Genomic DNA, 21,099 nt, shown 5'->3' with positions numbered 1-21,099 from the left:
ACACTAATGTCTAAGCACCGTGTATAGAATTATGATACCGCTATTAATTCTTCAAATTTGAAATAAATGATAAATCTTGAGAAAGAAATTTTAACTTAATTAAGAGATAATGTTACGCCAGTGCTTTAAAAAGAGTGAAAAAGCAATTAGCAATAACTTTTTCAATGATTAAATGAATAATGATTATTTACATTAAAGCTAGTGATAATGGAATACCAAATACACTTGTACTAGTATGTACTAGTGCTTGCAGATGAGGCATTAACTTTTTTATTATGTTTTCTGTAGTTCGTTGTTTGTATAAGTTTGTCATTTTTGTAACTATTGGAAATAATAATAAATTCCTAAAGCTGTTGTCAACTAGTATTATGCCAACAAGTCCCAGTAGCTGATGAAATGTAATTTCCATTAAATTTAATATCTTTTGATGTTAATTTTTTATGATACTTTTCTACATCGCATTACATGTTTCAATATTCTCAAATTATTATCAAGATTCAATGAACAGATCTCGAATTATTTTCCTCGCCTTATGACTTGCCACTTTTCTGAATTAGTAAGCCATCATTTTTGAAGGACAATTAATTGAACAAGCGCCACAAAAAATTTTGTATTTGTGAGACTTAAATAAGACTTCATGCGATTTATTGATTAATTTTCTAGAATCTCATTATCCCTTTTATTCTAATATTACATCGATTGAAAATTTTCTTCTGAATGATCTACCTATTTAACTTCCAGGTAGATAATTACTTTCAGTTATGTAAATTCACACTTAAACTACGTAACACTTAATAATACTCTACATTTTCAACATGAATACTGATTATCTTCTCTTTTGATTATCCATTAACATCTAACAATGATATAAAAACATCAATGGAAGATACGACGTTGATTTAATATTCTCTAAAAAGTAATGTTCTCTTATTGTGAAACGAATATGAATAGGTTTTAAACTAAATTTTTTTTAGTTGATCATTGTAAAATTAAAGTTTAATGAAGATGATGAATAAGAAAGAAATTGTAACGGAATTTGAATGAGGTTTTAATAAAGACTATTTAAAGAGGAAGATGATTTTAATACTTTAAAAAAATATGCTGCTTTTTAGCATTTTGTGGAAAATTTCATCGAATAATGGTTTAACACAGAATGTGTGTATTTGTCTAAAGATTCTTATTATAAAGAGCAAAATATCTGTGGATAAAATAAATACTAAAATTATTAAGTATTGAGATATTTTTTGTTAAAAAAAATTAAAAACAAATGTTTTTTTTGGATTGATATTTGATCAACAGTTGACATATTTTTAGCTACATGGTAATTAATGAAAGTATAAATAGATTTTCGAATTTTTCAAAATGCTCGACATAAAATCAATCTGAATCACATTATTTATGAATACGCAATTGATTTATTGTACACGATTTATTGCAAATCATTGACATTCCAAATAAAGAAAATGTATTAAATAATTTTATTTTTGTATTTTAATGCTATCAATTTACGTTTTTATCAATTTTAAGGCGGAAAAAAGAATTGAAATTAAAAATAACTCCTAAGCTTCATTAAACAAATTTAATTATCTTTTATTAAACAACTTTGTTTAAAATAACTAATCATTTTTCTTACGTTGTATCAATACAATATATAATCACTAATATGATTTTTATGTAATTATTAACAATCTAAAATAAATTGCTTTACATAGAATAGTTTTATTTTTCAAAAATATTAATTTTTTAATGTTGCCAAGGATCATAAAATCAGTTTTAAATATTAATTCTATAAATCAGTTTATGGTTGACTGAACCCTTGATGCTAAGTATATTTACATATTTTCAACATCTTAAAATACTAGATCTTTTGTTCATGTGTTAATTGAATTTTTTTCTGTAGCATGCCAATTTATAATTTGTATTTTTTTAAATGTTTTTCCTTACAATAAATTATAAAATATAGTGCTTAGTTTTTAAAATACAATTTAACGAAATTTCAATTTACAATTTAAAGCATAAAAAATGTGATGAAAAAAAAACATTAAAAATCAAGGAATAATTTGTATATGTTTATAAATAGCATTTATAAATGTAATGTATCACCAGTGTTAGTTCTAATAAATTTAGTACACTAATTGTTTTTGTTATGAGCATGTTGTGCTACAGTTTTTTACAATCAACTTACTTTACATTTAAAATACACACAAGTTGGCATACAACTTGACACCACTCGAGTCCAATAAGTGCACACATACCATTCAGGATGGATATAAACTTTCTTTTCTCTATTCAACAAGTATATTTCATCATTTGACTTAATTATTTGCACAAAATTAACTTTGGCCGAGCCATATTTAAACTACATTCTGTGAAACATCAAACAGGAAAGTCCGGAGGAAGATTATCCCTCCTCTCTTGGGCAAGATGCCATTCCATTTCTAGAAACCTGTCCACATTACTTCGCCCGTGTGCATTGGATAACATTGAATAAAGATTACTACTTCGGTGTTTGTGACTCCTAAGCATTACTCGTCTAGGGTCTACAGCAACCTGTCCATAAACTTGGGGGTGATGCGAAGATGATGCATGAGGAGGAACGGGTAACATGCGACTGCGTGCCATCCTCTCCCTCTCAGGTGGTATGGGAGGAGGTATACCCCTTTCTCTGCTTGCAGCAGCCCTTTCACAAACCAAATCATACATTATCTCCTCATAAACGTGATGCTCTGCCGATGCTGCATAAGACGATGCTGATGCAACACTTCGAGCATCGATATCTTGTTCCAGAAGCGATCCCGTTGATGCAGGTCTGCCACCTGATCTGAAACCAGGAGCTTTTTGGTACCTGGGTAGGAACGATTGGTGTGGAACGGCTGTGGACGGGTAGTTGCCTGTAGCACCAGATGAACCAGACATTAGTTGAGACGAGTGTGGTTCGCCTGTCGCCTGGTACGGAATAATTCTTCCAGAGCGTGTCATAGCTTCTTCCATCCTGAAGTCTTCGATCATCTCCAGAACACGAATCGCTGCCTCTGTTAGTTTAGAGTCCGTGGCATGATGTTGCCGATGGTGTCGTTGCACAAGCTTGGCAGCATTTCGAAAAGTCCGAGGGGCGTGACCCGTTACACCATACATAGGTTGTTGTGGAGTTCTGGAATGATCACCGTCCACAGATTGCGTGGATTCACTCCGCTTTCTGTACAAGGAACTAAGTTGCCTCTCACTGAGTGGCTCTGCACATTTAGGTGCTAAAATAAACAAGAGAAATGTCAATTACCATAATATAAAACACGAAATTTATAATATCCATTTATAAGCGTAGAATCTATAGGCATCCATTAAATCAATACTGTTTACTATTGCAATTCACGAATAGATGTTACAAAGAAAAAACTTTTGAAATGAACTGTTAAATTTGTGCTAAAATATTTTTTCAATTATATTATCAGGTGTTATAAGTATTGAGAAGGTATTGGGCTTTGTTCCAGTGAGATTAAACGATAAAATAGTTTTAAAAAAGTTTACGCCCTGATAAACAGTATGTCTCGCAATTCTGTTGTAAGAATTTTACTTCCCACGGGAGAAGCGATCGTAAAATGAAGTCTAGATGCAAGAAGAAATTTAAAGTGAAAATAGCATAAAAAGTATGGGGGGTGAAAAATTTCTTGTTTTCCAGATTGAAAACAAACAAAAATAAGTGCATTTTTTTTTTAATCTAAAAATTTTGTGGGAAGCCTTTCAGTAAAGAAATGTACAAGTGCAATGAAATAATAACATTACAATGTATTTATTGATACATTTTTAACGCTGCGTTTTCCATACAAAACATTTTTGTAAATTTTAATTAATTTTTTTAAAATTTGTGTTATCTATTATTAATTTTCAATAAAGCTGAAATGTGCTTTGGGTTTATTTAAACTGCAGATTAAGGTTTGTACAAATTTAAAAGCATTCCTTAACCAAATTTAGAGCTACAATAAGTATTAATAACTTTTACAACCAGTATTGACAATTGTTTGGGATGGATGAAATACATCTTATTGGAAGCAAGGAGAAAATTCTATCCAGACTCAAATAAGTTTAAAAAAGTAACTATGTAACATATTAAATCTTATAAAAAGCATAAATCCAAACTCTGTTTTAATATTTTTCTAAAATCAAGTATGTTTTTTAAATTTTTTTTTAAGTTTATGTAAGTTTTTTTTTTTAGTTCAAGTTACTAAAAATAATCGAAAATCTGAGAAAATGTTACGTTTAAAAAAAGGAAGCTGAGATATTTGGCAATTTGCCAGGCAGCATAATTTCCATTTTTTTTTTTTTTTTTTTTTTTTTTTTTTTTTTTTTTTTTTTTNTAGATGACCAAACAGTTTCGGATATCCGCTTGCTTTTCTTGTTTGGATAGGAATCTGCTTTCATTCCACATTCTCTTTTTATTTTTTAATGAACGTTATAAAATTTTAATTAAAAAATTTTTTTGATGCAGAAACATTGGCATAATAGCAAACGGAATGAAAAAAAGAAACTTCTAAAGTATTTTCATCACAATATCTCAAATGAGAAAAATAAATTACTACAATCTTGGTCAGCAGTCAGAGAATGAAAATAACCATTAAGATTGCAATTTATCTTCGTCATTCAAATTCAATAATATTTTAAATATTAAAGCTTATGATATTATTCAAATTTGTATATGCTAAAGCCTCTGATCATTATAAAATCAGGTAGCCATTCTTATTATTTTTACTTCCAATTACTTTTAACGCTAATAAGCTTTCTATAAACATTCAATTAAAGAGCATATCTGACAACTTTTGCTCTTTTTAAAAATGATTTTTCAAAATGCTAGTGAGAAGATGTAAATTGAAAGATCAATAACAAACAAATGCATTTCTATATTTAGCCAGAGTTAATTGTAGTTATTTAATTGTAGTTGTAGTTAAAATCATTCTTAATAAAATTTTAAATGCAAGAATAAAATTGAAAAGCAAAAGTTTTACTACCACATTAAGTAGAAAAATAAAATCTTCTGCGAAATTTATGAGAATTGACAGCCCGCAAAGAGTTATATATTACTTTTAGAAAGCTTTTCTTTCTAATGAAACAAAACATTCGTTTTCTTTTTTCTCTAAATTCATATCGTTTTTAATGTTAGCTACAAACAAGAAACCTTTTTTGAAGCTTTTTTAATCTCAAACAATTTTACAGATGAATGCCATCTGAAGTCATTATGGCTTTGTTATTCCTTGCCGTCATTACGTTGCATAGTTGAAACTCTTAGTTCGAATAGTCATCTAAAGATAAGTCATCAATTTTGATTTTAAGTACTTAGTATTTTTTTTAGTATTTTTTTATAAGTTTTTGAAAAGAATTTACGTGATATAAAACTTTAATTAAAAGGTATTCTTCACAATTATTTCTAAATTTTTTTTCAATAATTAAAAACTTTTCAAAAATTAAAAATCTACTTAAACTGCCTGACTCGATTTTAATGAAAATGTAGGAACTGAAGCAATGGGCCCGCTACGTTAGAACCGACAGGTAGGAACAGTTCGCTTGATAAATTTAGTTGCTCTTCCCCCCCTCCTCCTCCTGAATTGGCCAAAGTTTAAAAAATAAAAACTGTGATGAATAGTGCACAAAATAAAAAAACCCACCTAGAATAACTTTTGATCGAATGATAGGATCATCGCGTTCTGGGTCTCATTCTTAATGATTCGAAGGGGTGATCTCAAATATGATAATTAGTTAGTGCAGATGATATTTTAAGTTACGAAATCAGACACAAAAACGTATTTTCTCTGAAAGAAACTTACCTTTTTTTTCCCGACGGATTCGGACCCCCAAAATATAGGTTGTAGTTGCAATCTGGGAAATATGATCCCAATAGTTTGGACAGGAGAGCGGTCCAAAGTTATAAAGTATAGGTATAAAATTTATTTATCCAAAGATAATTCTATGCAAAAAATAACTTTTATTATTTTTTTTATTTGATATTAGTCAAAAAAGTTTTGAATTGTAAAGTATGCAATACTTACATCATTTTAAGGAATATAATTTTATAAGGCAAAGTACAAAATTTGAGTGAAATCGATAGAATAGTTTTTGAGAAATGGAATTTCAAAAACGTTGTACTTTAAAAATTCGATTTCGTAAGAAATATTCGACCGATTTCGCTCAAACTTTGTATTTTGCCATCTAAAATTATCTTCTTTAAAATGATCTAAAAAAATTGCATGCCTTTCGATTTGAAAATTTTTCGACAAAATATTAAATTAAATAAAGAATAATAAATATTTATTAAGAGTTATTTTCTTGCAGGGAATTAATTATCTTTGGATAAATTAATTTTACAATTATGTGGAAAAAGCTTTCAATCCGCTTAAAAAAAATTTCGAGATATGACGAAATACGCAAAAAGTAAAATTAACATTGAGGGGTCCAAGCTTTGGAGTGATCTTCTGACCTAACTATTGGGTACATTTAGCCCAAATTGCGGATGCCTCCTACTTTTGGGGGGTTAGAAATCCGAATCAGTCGAGAAAAAGGTATGTTCATCCCGTTTTTGTTTGATTTCTTAACTTAAAATATCATCTGAAATTATTAATCAGTATATTATCCCACCGAGCCATTAAGATTGTGTCTTAAACGTGAAAATCCAATCATTAGATCAAAAGTTATTCAGGGTGGTCCGATTTTTTTTTGACACACTGTTGGAATTTTCATTCTGAAATTATGATAAAGTAGCAGGCAGCAGTCTTTCCATCCGATTAACAGTAAAGTTCAAGGTAAAGAACATTTTTTACCTTAACGGTTTTGAAAGCGTTTACTACTAGAATGGTTATAAAACCATGAATTCGAAACTAAGCGTTTTTTTTAAACATTTACAATTAGCATGGTTTAAAAATCTTTAAAAAGAAATTTAACTGGACATAGGAGTTAAACTTTTCGTTGGGAAATAGGCATTGGAGAGAGCAGGGCACTAGAAACTCTTTCTGTTGTTCCGGATTGGAGGAAATATTGTGGTGTCAACCCTGCGATTTGAACCCCAGTTCTGTCGGACATGAGAGTGACAGATTAGCCCTCTCGGCTATAATATGTAAGCAGTTGCAAGGAACTAAGTGACTTTATTAGGTGGGCTTAGTTGGAGTGATAAAATTCTGGTTGTTTTACCGTATTAAGTAAAAGTAGTTAATAAACGGTTTTTCTCACCTTTAACAATTTGATTACCATCTCATTTATGGTTAGTTGACTGTTTCGTTTGAATATGGTAAAATAAAATTGAAACAAATTAATATTTAACCAATTTTTTTCAGGGAAATCTCTAACTGTGAATAAACTTTAAATAGAAAAATGTTTAAAAATGCCTTAAATTTTATTATATCTTATTTACATTGCTAGAAAATAATGTGAGGGGCTGCTTGGATAACCTATCTAAAAAGAGAGAGGAGAGTGATAGTCCAACATTGTACACATCATTTATGCAAAGTCGATTCTGATTAAGGATTAATAAGAAGAAATAAAACTCAGTTACAGATTTTACCAGAACCTGAATCAAGTCAAACAGCAAAGACTACAGCTCTACTATGTTGTGGTCGGATAACAGTTCAAGCTCAATCATTGCCAATGTGACCGCTGCATCATCGAAAATGGATAGTTCAAGCTCTCGAAGTGAACCAAAGAAAACAAGATTTGCAAAAGTGCAAAACTACTTACGAAAATACCACTTTTCGTTATTAAATTGCAATGATGGCCTTTCTTCAGCAATTTAGACGAAATAGTACAACATACATGGCTTGAAATAAATTATCACTAACATTTATTGATTCCAGAAAACTTTCCGGGGGAAATTTTTCAATTTTCCCACAGAATCCTTGTCTTTAGTTGCAAATGGTGGTAATTTATTTGTTTGTTTTCCAGCACTGCTACATTCTACGTTTTAAAAACTTTTGGTTATGAATATTCTAACAATATTAATACTTCTCTCAACCTATCAGTACATCGTACTTCGAATTTTTAAGTCTGTTGGGTAGTTTTATAATTTTTCCAAATCTTGTTTTCTCTGGCAGACTTTGAGAGCTTGAACTATCGATTTTCGATGATGTAGTAGATTTTGAACTGTTATTTGGCGACAATGTAGTAGAGCTTGAATCTGTTTTGTTCCATCGTTTACAGAATGCATCAAGTTCTGATAAAATCTGTAAATAAGCTTTATTCTTCGTATTAATTTTTGATTAGTATTCAACTATGCAAGAACGATCTGACCAATATTTGGCTATCACTCTCTCTTCTCTTTTTAAATCGGTTATCCAAATAGTTCTATTTTCAGGAATAGCAGATATCTCCATCACGACGATCGAAGTTTTGTTTTTGCTTTGATTTACTTATTTCATCTTTTGTGAAATTATACTTTTATTACACTGCTTTGGCCTTAAAGTTACGTATTTGGCGACAAAACAATAACTCAACTAGACATGCTTGCTTGAATATAAAATGTTTATCATATTGACCCAAAGCATTTAAAATATTTAATTTTTGTAAAGATTTTTTTCACAATTTTTATCAAAAATTAAAATTTGTCGTATAACTGGCAATTAAACATTTACATCAAAGGTCATGTAGAACGAAAAAAAAAAAGGTTTTAGATCCCGAGGTAATATTTTTTTTTGAGCAAAAAAATGCAAAAAAAGCATTAAAAATTCCATTAATCTGATTTTTTTTGGAATAAAAGAGTGACGAAAAAGATGGAAAGTAATGTGTATTTCGTAATTAAAGGAATGAAAGAGAAAAAAAGACTGGCTTTAAAAGCTGCAGTATGATATGAGTTTCATAAATGAAAGAATGAGAAATAAAAAAAGGGCTTTAAGGGCTGCAATATAATGTGTTTTTCACGAATAAAAGAATTGAGGAAAAAAAAAATCGTTCGAGAAAATTTACAACGAAAAGAACTTACCCGTTACAAGCTGAAATCTCGCGCACCTTGTCTTCTCTTCGAGCATCGTGACATAATTATTGCTAGGTGGAAATTCCTGAATACTCTCCAAGTCATAATACTCCACACCACTAAGCAAGAAATCAGAGGAACTCTCACCACCTCCTTCTTGATCAATCTCTGCCTCGCCTCGAGAACTGCTCCTGGAGCTCCTGCCTCCCGTGAACGTGGACTCTGAAGATGAACTAATTGCTCTCCGAAAAGGACGATCCTTCCACTCCTCATCTGTCATAGTCCGAGGTGATAGATCGCCGCCGCTATCCCGGAATGTCGTACTCGTTGCTGACGAATCGCTCGGAGATCGCTGTGAATCGCCTCGGTCTGCAAATAACATAGAAGATTGAAATAACTCATATGTCAAAGGTTGATGTTTGAATTCTATTTTGTTAACAAAAATCGAAAGGTTTTTGAAATATATTTAAATAACGGTTCATTGAAAAGTTTCTGATGATTGTTCATGTTGATAGCCTAAAAATAACGGTAAACAAAATATAGATAGTAAACAAAATATAGAAATATCGTATGCATCACAGCCAGGAAATATAAAGTTTTTCTAAAACATTTTTTAAAAAAAATTGGTTCGGCGTTGAATCATAATTTTAGAGTCTTGAACGGTAAAAATTTGCTACAATTTTAATAAGGTATTAAATTGAACCCTGTTCCGTACAAGTTGAACTATAGTATCATGCAATCAAGTTTCAAAATTAGAATATTTGATTTAACTTTAGCACTATTTTAAGATTGCAGCAATTTAAAGGCTATTATGGTGGAACTGGTTCCAAATTTCTAGCAGTATGCAGATCAATAACTTTTAGACTCTGTTGAATGTTTATTTTGAATAATGTTTACGATTTCTTTCCTTATTAAGCATTCTTGAAATAAATATTAACACGTTTTTTATGCATATTTTTGACTTTTGTAGCCCATTCTTTTGAAAAGGGAGGTTTAAGTATCGAGGGCCCTCCAGTATAATCCTATAAACTTCTGACAACGTGCGTTAACGACGCATAGAAGACCAAACGTATAGACGTAAAAAAACTAATTCGATCCAAGTTTTCATGAGTAAAGAATGAATTTTCAAGAACAAAATACCACCTTTCTTCAAGAACTAACTCCGATGCCTATATCCCATGATGCCTATATACATATATCACCTAGATCCCAAACTAACTTAAATATTCATTTGGTAGTGATTAATGAGTTTTCAACTTTTAATTACTTCAAATGCAATCTTTACCTTTCCTGAGCGATTGTCTCAGATACATAAGATGATCCAATGTGACGTCATTCATGTGTGAAGTAGTGTGAGGTTGCCTGGATGATCTATCAATCATTTTGAATTTACCAGCAATTGATCTAGTTCCCATTTTGATTTTCGTAGACTTTCCATCCTGTCCGTCCAAACTTCGGGGCCTACCGGATGTTGTTGAAGAGTCGGACGCACTGACATCAGAACCACTCCTTCGCACTTCGGGAGCACTAAGACTGTCTGATACTTCAGGTGTAGCACACAAGCTCTTGTAACCACTGTCAATGGAGTTGGAACCAGCATATGCTATAGATTCTGGATCACTGTTTGGTATCTAAAAAGAATTTCACGAATGAAGAAGAGTACACAAATCTCAAAACATTTATATTTACAGAGTTGGTGCAACTCTTATGCAGGGCCCGCGCTAAGCATTTGCCATCGCGTCAAATGCGATAAAAGTGTAAATTCGGCGAAACATATTGTTTTTTGGCGAAAGTAATGGCGTACGGCTTTTCCTCTGAAAAGAAAAATATATATTCCCCTAGATCCTGAAAATTACATCAATATGAATTTTTCTGAGCAAATTTTGTATTTTTATTTGATTGCAGTAATTTCCCTTAGATATGTAGCATAACTAATTAGAATTGTAAATAACAAGAAAGATTATGTGAGCATAATTTGTTTTTTTTTTACAGATAAGCACGTGTGGTGCCGGATCATGCGAAATCACGCGACGAAAGTTTTTCCCACAGTTTGAGTCAATGAAGCAGATTAAGTGTTAGCTAGATACATATTACAAAGTGATTTATTTTTCCAGAAAATATGTGCACTCACGATTATAACATATTGTTTATTAAAATAAACTTACTGTAAAATTTAAAAACTAAAGCGGTTTATCTTTTATTACTTTTCAATGATAAATATACTATAACCACCTGCTCTTGGCTGGTAATGAATGTGTTTACTACCCCCCCCCCAAATTTCACTCAATCTCAGAGTAGTATAAAAATCAATAAAATAAAATAGAATCAAATTATTCATATAACTTATCTTCTACAGCGGTCCTTTATTCCTCTCAATGATTACTATCTCGAAAGTGAAAAAAAAAGCGAGACAGTAAAAATTCTTGTATTGAAAAATAAAAGACTTAAAGAATGACAAGTTTTATTTAAAAAGAAATATATTAATTTAAAAGATAGTCAAAATCTGAAGAAAAAAAATATTGTATGTACCTTCAGGTTTATCTTTAGATTACTGCTCTAGTGTAGGAAGCATATCAAAAATTAATCCCAACCTATTCTTGTTTTTTTTCTTCAATGACGATATAACATGTATATTTTTGATTTTCACACCCATTCTTGTTCATTAACTCCTCAACTGTAAAATGACTCTTGATTTGAATTCTCATTGCTCAATAAACAGTAAATTTGTATTTTGACTTTAAGATTTCTACGGGGAAAAAATTTATCACAAAAATTTGTCTTAGGCTATGGCTTTCGAAATTTGGCGAACACTTCTGATATTTGGTTAATTTGCAGGTTAGTAATTTGAAATTCTTAGCTCAGGCCCTTCTTATGTGATTGCGTTAAGTATGTGTTTAACATACTGTATAATAGTATGATTGTATAGTTTAGGTTTCTGTTACAGATTCACAATTAGATAAGAGAGATATTCCCCTTACTTAGTTCTCATCATTAATTTATAATTTTATGGAAAGTAAAAATATTTCCCAATGAATTTAGTTGAGACATAAGATATATAAATAATTTAATTTAATAAATTAATATTTAATGAAATAAAATATTTGCTCTAATATTCTGATCTAACAAAGCAACTATCGTTGGTACATTCATAATAATATCCGTAGCTAAAACCAATTATTATAAATTTGCTGTTTGAGCTAAATGTCTAAGTCAGTAGGGGAGAGTGGGGTCAATTGTAACAGGGTACGATTGTAACAAAGCAAAAATTTCGAGTGTCGGGTTCTAGATTTGGTTCCTAGGTGGCGCACAAGGTGTATTTAATAAATCTACATGTACACCCCTGATGGCAACCATTTTTATGTACTTTTGAAAGAGTTACATCACAAAAGATATTTTCACGCCACGCAAGTACTTTTTTTGGTATTAGAATATTATATTGTAACAAAGTAATTTTGTTTAAACAAATAAAAATTAGTAACCGAATATGTAAGTGGACACCTTAATTAACATTTCAATAAAAAAAAAAAGATTAGTTTTGTTAATTAACTAGCATTGTTTTTAACAAATGAAGCTGAAATGGCGTCTTGGGGACAATTGTAACAATAAGTAAAGGGACGATTGTAACAGCTGAAAATAAATAATCTTATGTTTACAAACCATTACTTAACTCTTTAAGAACCACCAATAGTTTCCTATATCATTTATATTATGTTGCATGTGCATTATTTTATTTGTCACCTTTCACAGCATAAATTAAAATTTTTAACCCCTTAAAGTTAAAAGTTTAACCCTTTAGGTCTCTGCTCATTATTATTTTTACTCCTAAAATATCACTACTATTTTGATCAATAAAAAAATATATCACAACTATGATAATATGTATAATTAACTATGTTTTAGTTGAATTTATGAACTGTTACAATTGACCCCGTAAGTGGGGACAATTGTAACAAGTGCACGACTGTCAAAAATTGTTAATAACTAATATAATAACATTTAAAATAAGGTATTTATTTTTTTTTCTAGTAGAGGATAGTCTACTTTACTCGTCTGTCAATTAATACTAATAATATATTGGATTTTTTGTTAGTTAAAAATAGTTAAGTAAAAAATGTTACAATTGACCCCACTCTCCCCTACATTGTGACTAAAATTAAGTATAATTTTGAAGCTCCACAGTTATTACCCAATTTCCTTGAGAACATGTGATTTATTAAAAAATTAAGCAATTAAAACAACTTTTTATGATTTAATTTGTGCTCCGTTTGACAGAGGGTAGGTTCGCAGGGCAGTGTGCTTAGAAACTTCACGTAAATAATCAGAAATATGTAACTTGATTCTCTTTTATAAAGGTACACGAATTACAAAAGTCCCTTATTTAAATTTTTTTATTCAAATGGAAAATTGAATAAAAAAGTAAAAACACCTGAGAACTGATTATAATTCTCTTTTAAGTGTTATTTAGCTTTTATTTAGTGTTATTTTATAGTTCGATTTAATTTTTTACTGATTCATAAGGTCTTCCTGCTCATCTGAAAATTCTAATAAAAGTTTTTCTAAAGTTATCCCTTTAGAGTATCCCTTTGAACATTTAAACACACTTAGAGTATTTTGTTTCATCGACTATGTATGTGCGAAATTTGAAACATGCTATGTAAAATGATTAAAACTCATCATTGTTCTAAGGTTTAAGTAAATTTGGAGATCATGAATTATTTCTTTTTTATAAAAAAGACAAAATGGGAATCATCGAAATTATACTTGTTAACAAAATGGTTCAAAGGTAACTGGTCTAAGATAAATTATTTAGATGTGTAACTTATATAGTGAATAAGCGAACCAAAATATAGCGTTATTTTAATTAGATCGTTAAATCGTTTTCATTATATAGAGGTCAAAAATTAATTATCCGTGGAAGAAATATTGTACCATAAATCTTCTTTGGTGTGCTACACTGAATTCCAAAATCTCAAAGGATTCATTCATTCATTTTCTTCAGGCTCGTGTACGTACTTCCAGAAAGTACGATGCTCTTAGTGTTGAATTTAAACAATAAGTAATTAATTCATTTCGAAATTGATAAATCAAGTTATTTTTAGCATTTACGGTAACTTTTAAAAGTAAATATGTTGTTGAAATACTCTTCACATGATGTAAACAACAGTCAAATATTCTGACAAGGCTAAAAATAATTTTAGTGATAGGTTGCACCTGAATAACAAAACTCTTTAAGAAATGTTATATAATTCTTTTAATTTACTTTCTATTCTATTTATACTTTCTAATGAAATTATTATTCTTTAAGAAATGATGTTATTTTGAAAGCATCATTATTCAAACTTTGAAATAGAAAATTTGCCTGTTAGTATTTTAAAAAAAGAATGGATTTCGATAACAAGTACGAAAAAAAAAAAGAATGTGGGAGCAGATTTTAAACTGTTAACGATAGAAAACAGATCTAAATCGAAGAAGTAACTCATGTTTTCAAATAAGTCAGCAGACACACATACTGACCTGTTGATGGTGGTGTCTGTGAGTGCGGTGTGTTCGAACTCGCATTTGTTCTGGTTTGCGTTGTCGACCTTGATACCTTAGCTGCTGGTAAACGATATCAAGATCTGAATCATCTGAATCTGCATTGGAATTAGCTAGCTCTCCTATTGTATCCAACAATGGATTAGATGGTGGATTCAGTCCCAGCATGGCAATGGGATCGCTCTTTGCCGACTCCGGTGAAGATTGAGATGGCAGCAGACCAGAACTTTTAGGTTTGGAACTTTCTGGCGTTCGAACAGAAATAGAGGGACTGGTGTTTTCTGTTACGGATGGAGGTGGTGGTGTTGTTGTATGACTCTGTATCTAATGATTGGAGAAAAAAAAATATTTTAGAATAAAGGAGAGAAAATAGCAACTGTTATACAAATAATTTGCAAGCTTGATTCTGATGTAAGGATTAAGTACGGGGTGTTTTTGAAATGACATAAATAAAAAGCTGTTGATGATAACACTGAAAAGAGAATCGGATTGAACGCTGAATTGAACGTCGTTGAATGTTAATTGAATGTTTCGGAAGGTTAACATATAAATATTCTAGAATGTAGTTTTTTTCGTCATAAATACGATTATTCTAACATATAATAACAATATGTAATAATATATTGTATAATGTAACAAATAATCAGTGAAAAATGACAGACAAATATTTTAATCAAATATAAGTTAAGAATTTCAAAATTTTCAATCTACACAACTAATATTATTTTTCTTGTACTATAGAGTATGAAGCTTAGGTTTCTCAGTACCAAAATATGAATTTCAATGCAAAAATAAATATTTTTTATTTTTATATAGTGCAAAAGAATAAATATTTTAGTACTTCTGTTTATGAAAATTAATACAAATTTTAAAAGTATATTCAGATTCAAAACGTGTTGGAAAATGTGCAACAAACTTAGTAAATTAACTGAGACGATATTTCCATTACAGATAACAGTTAATGATTACTTTTGAGAAAAATAAATTAAAGTTTAAAGGTATTGTGATTTAAATAAAATTCTAAACCAAAGTAATGCATAAAAAGATGTTTGAGATAACAATGTGGCAAGAAATTAGATGCATTAGATTAGATTGGATCATTTAACGAAATCTGAACATAACTTATCTAACTAAAATTTACCAGTCCAATTTTTGATAATTTTGTAACTTATACACACATATATCTAATTGATATGGGCTATTTTAATAGAAATTCTGTATGAATCGTGCATGGAAAATCATTATTTACAAACAAATAAAAACCCTAATCTCATTTTAAAAACTGATTTAGCCCTTATGAACATAGGGAATTTTTTTCAGGCATCAGAAACTAGCCATAGACTGCATTAAGTTCATTCTTGCAATTATTTCTCTCCAAAAGATCATAAGACCGGGCCATAAGCCACTGTTGGATTTAGAATCCTCAAATGAATACATAAAATTAAATTAAAATTACAAGCATTAAATCTTTTTTGAATTAAACCAATTAACTCCTCATATGTTTTTTAAACATACTATTGATAAGAAATAGCTACCATTGGTGTTAATTTTAATTACTCAAAGAGAAAAGCATCTTATTCTATATTGAAAAATATCCGTTTTATGAGGGGATGTATCTGATTTATGCGAAGAAGTAACTAATATTACTAATGTCATTCTGTTTGCTCTTGTGGCTGCGTGGTGTGTGCAATATATCTTTATTGAGTGTTGCTACTTTTTTTTTAAAATTGAAATAAATAGAATCCAAACATAAAGGAAAACAATCACCACAAAGATAAAAATAGTAGATCAACTTACTTTAGTAGGCTTGGATATGGCTGTGGTACTTTCAATTGATAAAATTGATTTACTATCTACAGGTGAAAGATTGGGGCTTGAAGAGCTCAACGGAACCATGGAACATGTGACTGAAAAAAATATTTAAAAAAAATAATGAAAGAAATTTAATAACTGCAAAATTTTTTGAAAATTATAAACTAAATTTCCATTACGATATAATCGAAACATCCTAATAAACATTCGTATTGAAAAATTAAAACAATCTTTCAAAAAACATTTGAAATGTTCATTGTGACTTTAGTATTCCTTTAATTCCTCCCTTTGCGGAATTTAAAACGAAACACGAACTCGTACAGAACTTATTTTAGTTTTAATCTACTGGTGATATTTGCATTTATATCAAGTTTTGGTGGCAACCTTTAAGGTCAACTTCTTTTAAGAACAATCACACCTGATGTAATTAAACCATGCTTTTGCAAAAAAAACTTTAAGAATAAAAAAAAAAACATAATTATTTTTTTTTAGAAAATGCCATAGCAAAAATAATGACAGAATTAGAAAATAATTTTTGTTCTGGTTTTATTATGTAACAAAACATGTTTAACCTTGTCAGTAAGCGAAATTATACATAGTCTAATAATAATTAAAACTTAGTTAAAAAATAAAAACTTTTTAAATAAGTTACTTCTTAAACATCTCATTTTACCTATTTTATTCCAACCTTAATTCAGTGCATGAAATTTTTAATGATAACTGTATTGTTTTGGAATTTAAGTGCACAGTTCACAAGACAAATTAAAATTACTGATGGTCATATTTTCTTAAGTTTTTTTTATTTAAGTTTTTAAAGTAAAATATTGTTAGATTCACGAACAGTCGTATTCAGTAAAAATTTTAATAATATTCTTGGTATTATAACATGTTACTCAAAGAAGTTTTCGAGACATTATGTGCTGAATAATTGAAACGTTGATGAAGCTAATCCAATATTTTATTTAAAAAAGTAATTATTTTATTAGTAAAGTAAATATTTTAATAATATTATATATGTAATGCATACAGGAAACGGAGGAAAGTGTTATAAACTTCGGGAGTGTTAAGATTAGCGGAACAATAAAGTATTGGATCACTTTTCGACAAGACTTTACTAGATTAAAAATTATTTTAGAACTCCAATTTTTAATACGTATAAATTGTGCAGAACTTACTTCATTTTTACAAAATTAAGAAAATTTTAATTTTTGAATGATTTTAAAGACGGTAAAATGTAATCTTTTAATAAAACTTATTTAAATTTTTCAAGAACATTTGAACAAGTTATTTTGTAACAGCCTTGTATAATAATTTTTTATCGATTTATATTAAAAACGTGTTTAAACTTTAATCTAACATAGATTCATATACATAATATACAATAGTGCTGCATCTTGTAAAATCATAGATGTATTTTTAAGTATTTGAAATTCCTAAAAACATTTACAAGAAATAATTTGAGACAGGTCAAGTAGTAGAAAAATAAAATTAAAATTGGGATTATAAAAAAATTGCCTCACCTTAAAAATGTTTTAAAAAATCCTCTTCACTCATTGAAACTTTTTGATTTTATTTAAATTTTATACCTGTGTTGTTAAGGCTAACCCGCTTTAGTATCATTGTTAGTTTTCTCAATTTTTTTCGTGTATTACTGCAGTTTAAAAAGAGTAGACGATTTCAATTCAAAAGATCTAACGATTTCTTTAAAGAATTTATGATTAAGTGTTAAAAGAACTTTCATCTACTTATATCTTCCTGAGCAAATGTATTTTATGTACTAAATTAATTCAATGCAAGCTGCTGAAAAAAAAATACTGAGACTAAAAAATGAAAAAGATACAGAGACTAAAAAATTACAAGTAAATAAACGAAGGAAAGAAACAAAAATGTCGCCAAAACTTCGCCTATTACATTTTTGCATTAAAATTTTCAAAACAAATTATGTATTAATAATGAATAGTTCTATATAATCATTACTTCATGGTTAAGTTGCGCTCTTATTGGTTTATATTTGCTTCTAAGATAGTTTTAAAGGTATAAATCTGGATTTTAGAAAGAATAAAATGGAATAATCGAAATTCATATGATGTCATTATATTAGATATTTTAAAACTATATAATAAATAAAAAGCTAAATGGTATTATTTTTTTTCCTAAATCAGGAATGTTTAAATTTTAAATACTTCTTAAATATTCTGCACTTATTGTTTCTTTAAATACTTGTCAAATATTGGAAAAAATATGCTCTTGATTATGATTCTTCATTTCATGATCTTGATTACATTTTTGTTTGACTGTCAATGTAAATTATTCTAATTTTCCATAGTAATTTGAAAGTTATTTTTGATTTAATAGCTGGCATCAGGAGAAAATATCACGAGCTTTGCCAAGCTGCTTAAATTTTTTCTGTTATTAACATTTATTTTTTAATAAGCGGTATTCAATACATTAAGATGGATGAAATTAACATTAAGGTTATATCTGTAATGGTATCACAAATAACCCTGTATTAAAATACACTCAATTACAATCAGTCATCCTTTCAATTCATCAATTTCAATTCCAGTAGCGAGCATGAAGTACAGTATCAATGACTGGAATAAAAAAAAAATTGATTAAAAAAGTTTGATTCGAATTCTTCGGAAAGCAAAACAGAACCTGAGGCTGAGACATTCCTGACTATTATTGATGACATAATTTGATATGATGAATTTTCTAAATAAATATTCCTTTCAAAATGCTCAAAACATAATTTCGACATGAAATAAAATACACCCAATAAAATAGAATGTTGACTATTAGAACTAAGAAGTTCTGTTGTGTACTGAAAACACCTTTTTAAATGGGGGAGAAAAAAAAATGTATTAATGTTTTCTCAAATTGTTAAGAAGACGAGAAAATAAATTTTTTGATTATTAAGATTTATTCCTTGAGAAAAATTCCTATAAATTTAAATAGTGAAACAAAATATAAATCAATACAAACTAAAGCAATTGGTAAAAAAATTCTTGGGGAAATTATTCGAATTATAGCTCTAAGAAGAAAGTTTTCTTCGTAAATTCTGTTTCACCTCCATAAGTAGTTTGAAAGTATTGAAAGTTTGAAGTATTAAAAAATGAGTTCAGAAAAAACTTGATTATGCCATAAAATTTTAGTTTGCTGAAAAAAATTTCAAAACATCAAAATGCAAAAAATTGTTGAAAATAAACTTCCCCATTCCATACTCCTAATTTGTCCTCTCATAATTTGTTTTCATTTTGATATTTTGAATTTTTTTTCTCAGTACTTTTGGAGAAGAATTTGCGTAGAAAAGTTTCTCCCTTGGTATAGCCTCCTTTTAAGCGGCCAAATGTATGAACCAATTATTTTTCTCAAAATTTACACTTTATTTAATAAAAACTAATTGATTAAAGTAAAAAAATTACCCCCAATACAATCTGTAATTGATCAATGTGAGTGTCCATATAAAATGGAAATCGCATGGCTGTAGATCTCAGTTAAATTTTTGCACTACCTTACAATAATGGAACAGACTAGAGATGTGCCGGGTTCTAACATTTTTCCCGGTATGGATACCCGATTCCAGAATGAAAATTGCATCTTTTACCCGACCGGTTTTGGGTATCCGATAAAATTTGGATTTTTTCAGCCCTGTTTTGGGTAGCTAATTTACAATCAGGTGGGATTTAACGACTCATTCTCTTTTTTGGAAATTTTCCTATTGGCTGTAGTAAATACCAATTATAATACAAGCTTTTATTTTTTTTAAGAAAAGTTTGTTACCTGAACTAAAAACTACCTGGAAAATTTTGTTGAAAAATAACTTCCGGCTACTCTGCCGGGCATTATAACATTTTTACAAAACAATATACAAACTGTATAATTTTGTATCTAACAAATATTTAGCAAGACATCATTTTAAGGAAGTTTATTGCGCCCATATATGAATCGAAATATATTTTTTATTTTTAGATTTTTTTGTACTAAATTTAAAAAAAAAAAAAAAAAAAAAAAAAAAAATTTTTAANAAAATATATATTTAAAAAAAAATTATAATAAAATTTTTATTTATTTGATTTACTTAAATTTACAATGGAATTTATTGATGTAGCTTCTTTAAACGTTGGATATTTTAAAAAGGCTTTTCTTTTAAATGACAGTCTGTTAAATGAAAAATTTTTAATTATCAGGGCTCAATTTTTAATCATTCGATTACAATAACACAATTTAGATGCAAATACACAATTTACATGCTCTGGCCGTGATAGCCTGGTCGGTAGGGCGCTGGGCCCATGTCCGAGAGTTCGTGGGTTCGAACCCCGCCGGCCGAAGACTCCCCGAGTAGTAAATGGTGACTGATGCACGTTAAATCTCTCGAATTTCAAAGTCCTCCATTTTCCCATAACAAATCAATACCTCTGGGGGTACTGGATTGGAGATCGATCGTTCTTTGATCCAGGTCAAAAATTACGATGTGTGAATGAATGGGTCCTTCCTATAAACGGGTGTGACGTGTGAGTGGCTAAAGACAAATTCTTGGCCATAGATGGAGCCACTGAAAAACAAGAAACGCACCCTCTGCCTTAAATTTGCTCGGTTTCACCAAGCAGGCGTGCTAGTGTGACAAGTAGCATTAGAAACAACAACAACATGTAAATAGATCTAACTTAGTGCACTCTTTTAAACGTTTCGATATTTGGTGAGAAATTCTAATCAATATTGAACAGAAGATTCATTCAGCTGTTTTGATGTCTTAATGTTACGATTTTATTTCCGTATCCATGTATTTTTGCACACCCCAAAAGATCGAA

At 29.4% G+C, this 21,099-nt stretch overlaps 1 protein-coding gene across 2 annotated transcripts in view; it reads right to left on the bottom strand.

Annotated features, from left to right (window-relative positions):
* Window positions 1-312: 312 nt before the first annotated feature.
* LOC107439611 (pneumococcal serine-rich repeat protein) overlaps window positions 313-21,099 on the bottom strand; it is a 92,486-nt gene continuing 71,699 nt past the window's right edge. For both annotated transcript variants that reach the window (XM_016052272.4, XM_016052280.3), the window contains 5 exons: window positions 16,274-16,383; window positions 14,456-14,800; window positions 10,227-10,572; window positions 8,951-9,310; window positions 313-3,248 (listed from right to left, as the gene is read on the bottom strand). In XM_016052272.4, coding sequence (XP_015907758.2) covers window positions 2,377-3,248; window positions 8,951-9,310; window positions 10,227-10,572; window positions 14,456-14,800; window positions 16,274-16,383 — 2,033 coding nt within the window. In that variant the 3' untranslated portion in view covers window positions 313-2,376. The remainder of the gene's footprint in view (window positions 3,249-8,950; window positions 9,311-10,226; window positions 10,573-14,455; window positions 14,801-16,273; window positions 16,384-21,099) is intronic.

Source organism: Parasteatoda tepidariorum, chromosome 3, assembly GCF_043381705.1.
Source record: "Parasteatoda tepidariorum isolate YZ-2023 chromosome 3, CAS_Ptep_4.0, whole genome shotgun sequence".
Lineage (NCBI taxonomy): Eukaryota > Metazoa > Arthropoda > Arachnida > Araneae > Theridiidae > Parasteatoda > Parasteatoda tepidariorum.
The sequence above is the reverse complement of the archived record's forward strand: the minus strand, read 5'-3'. Positions and strand labels throughout refer to the sequence as shown.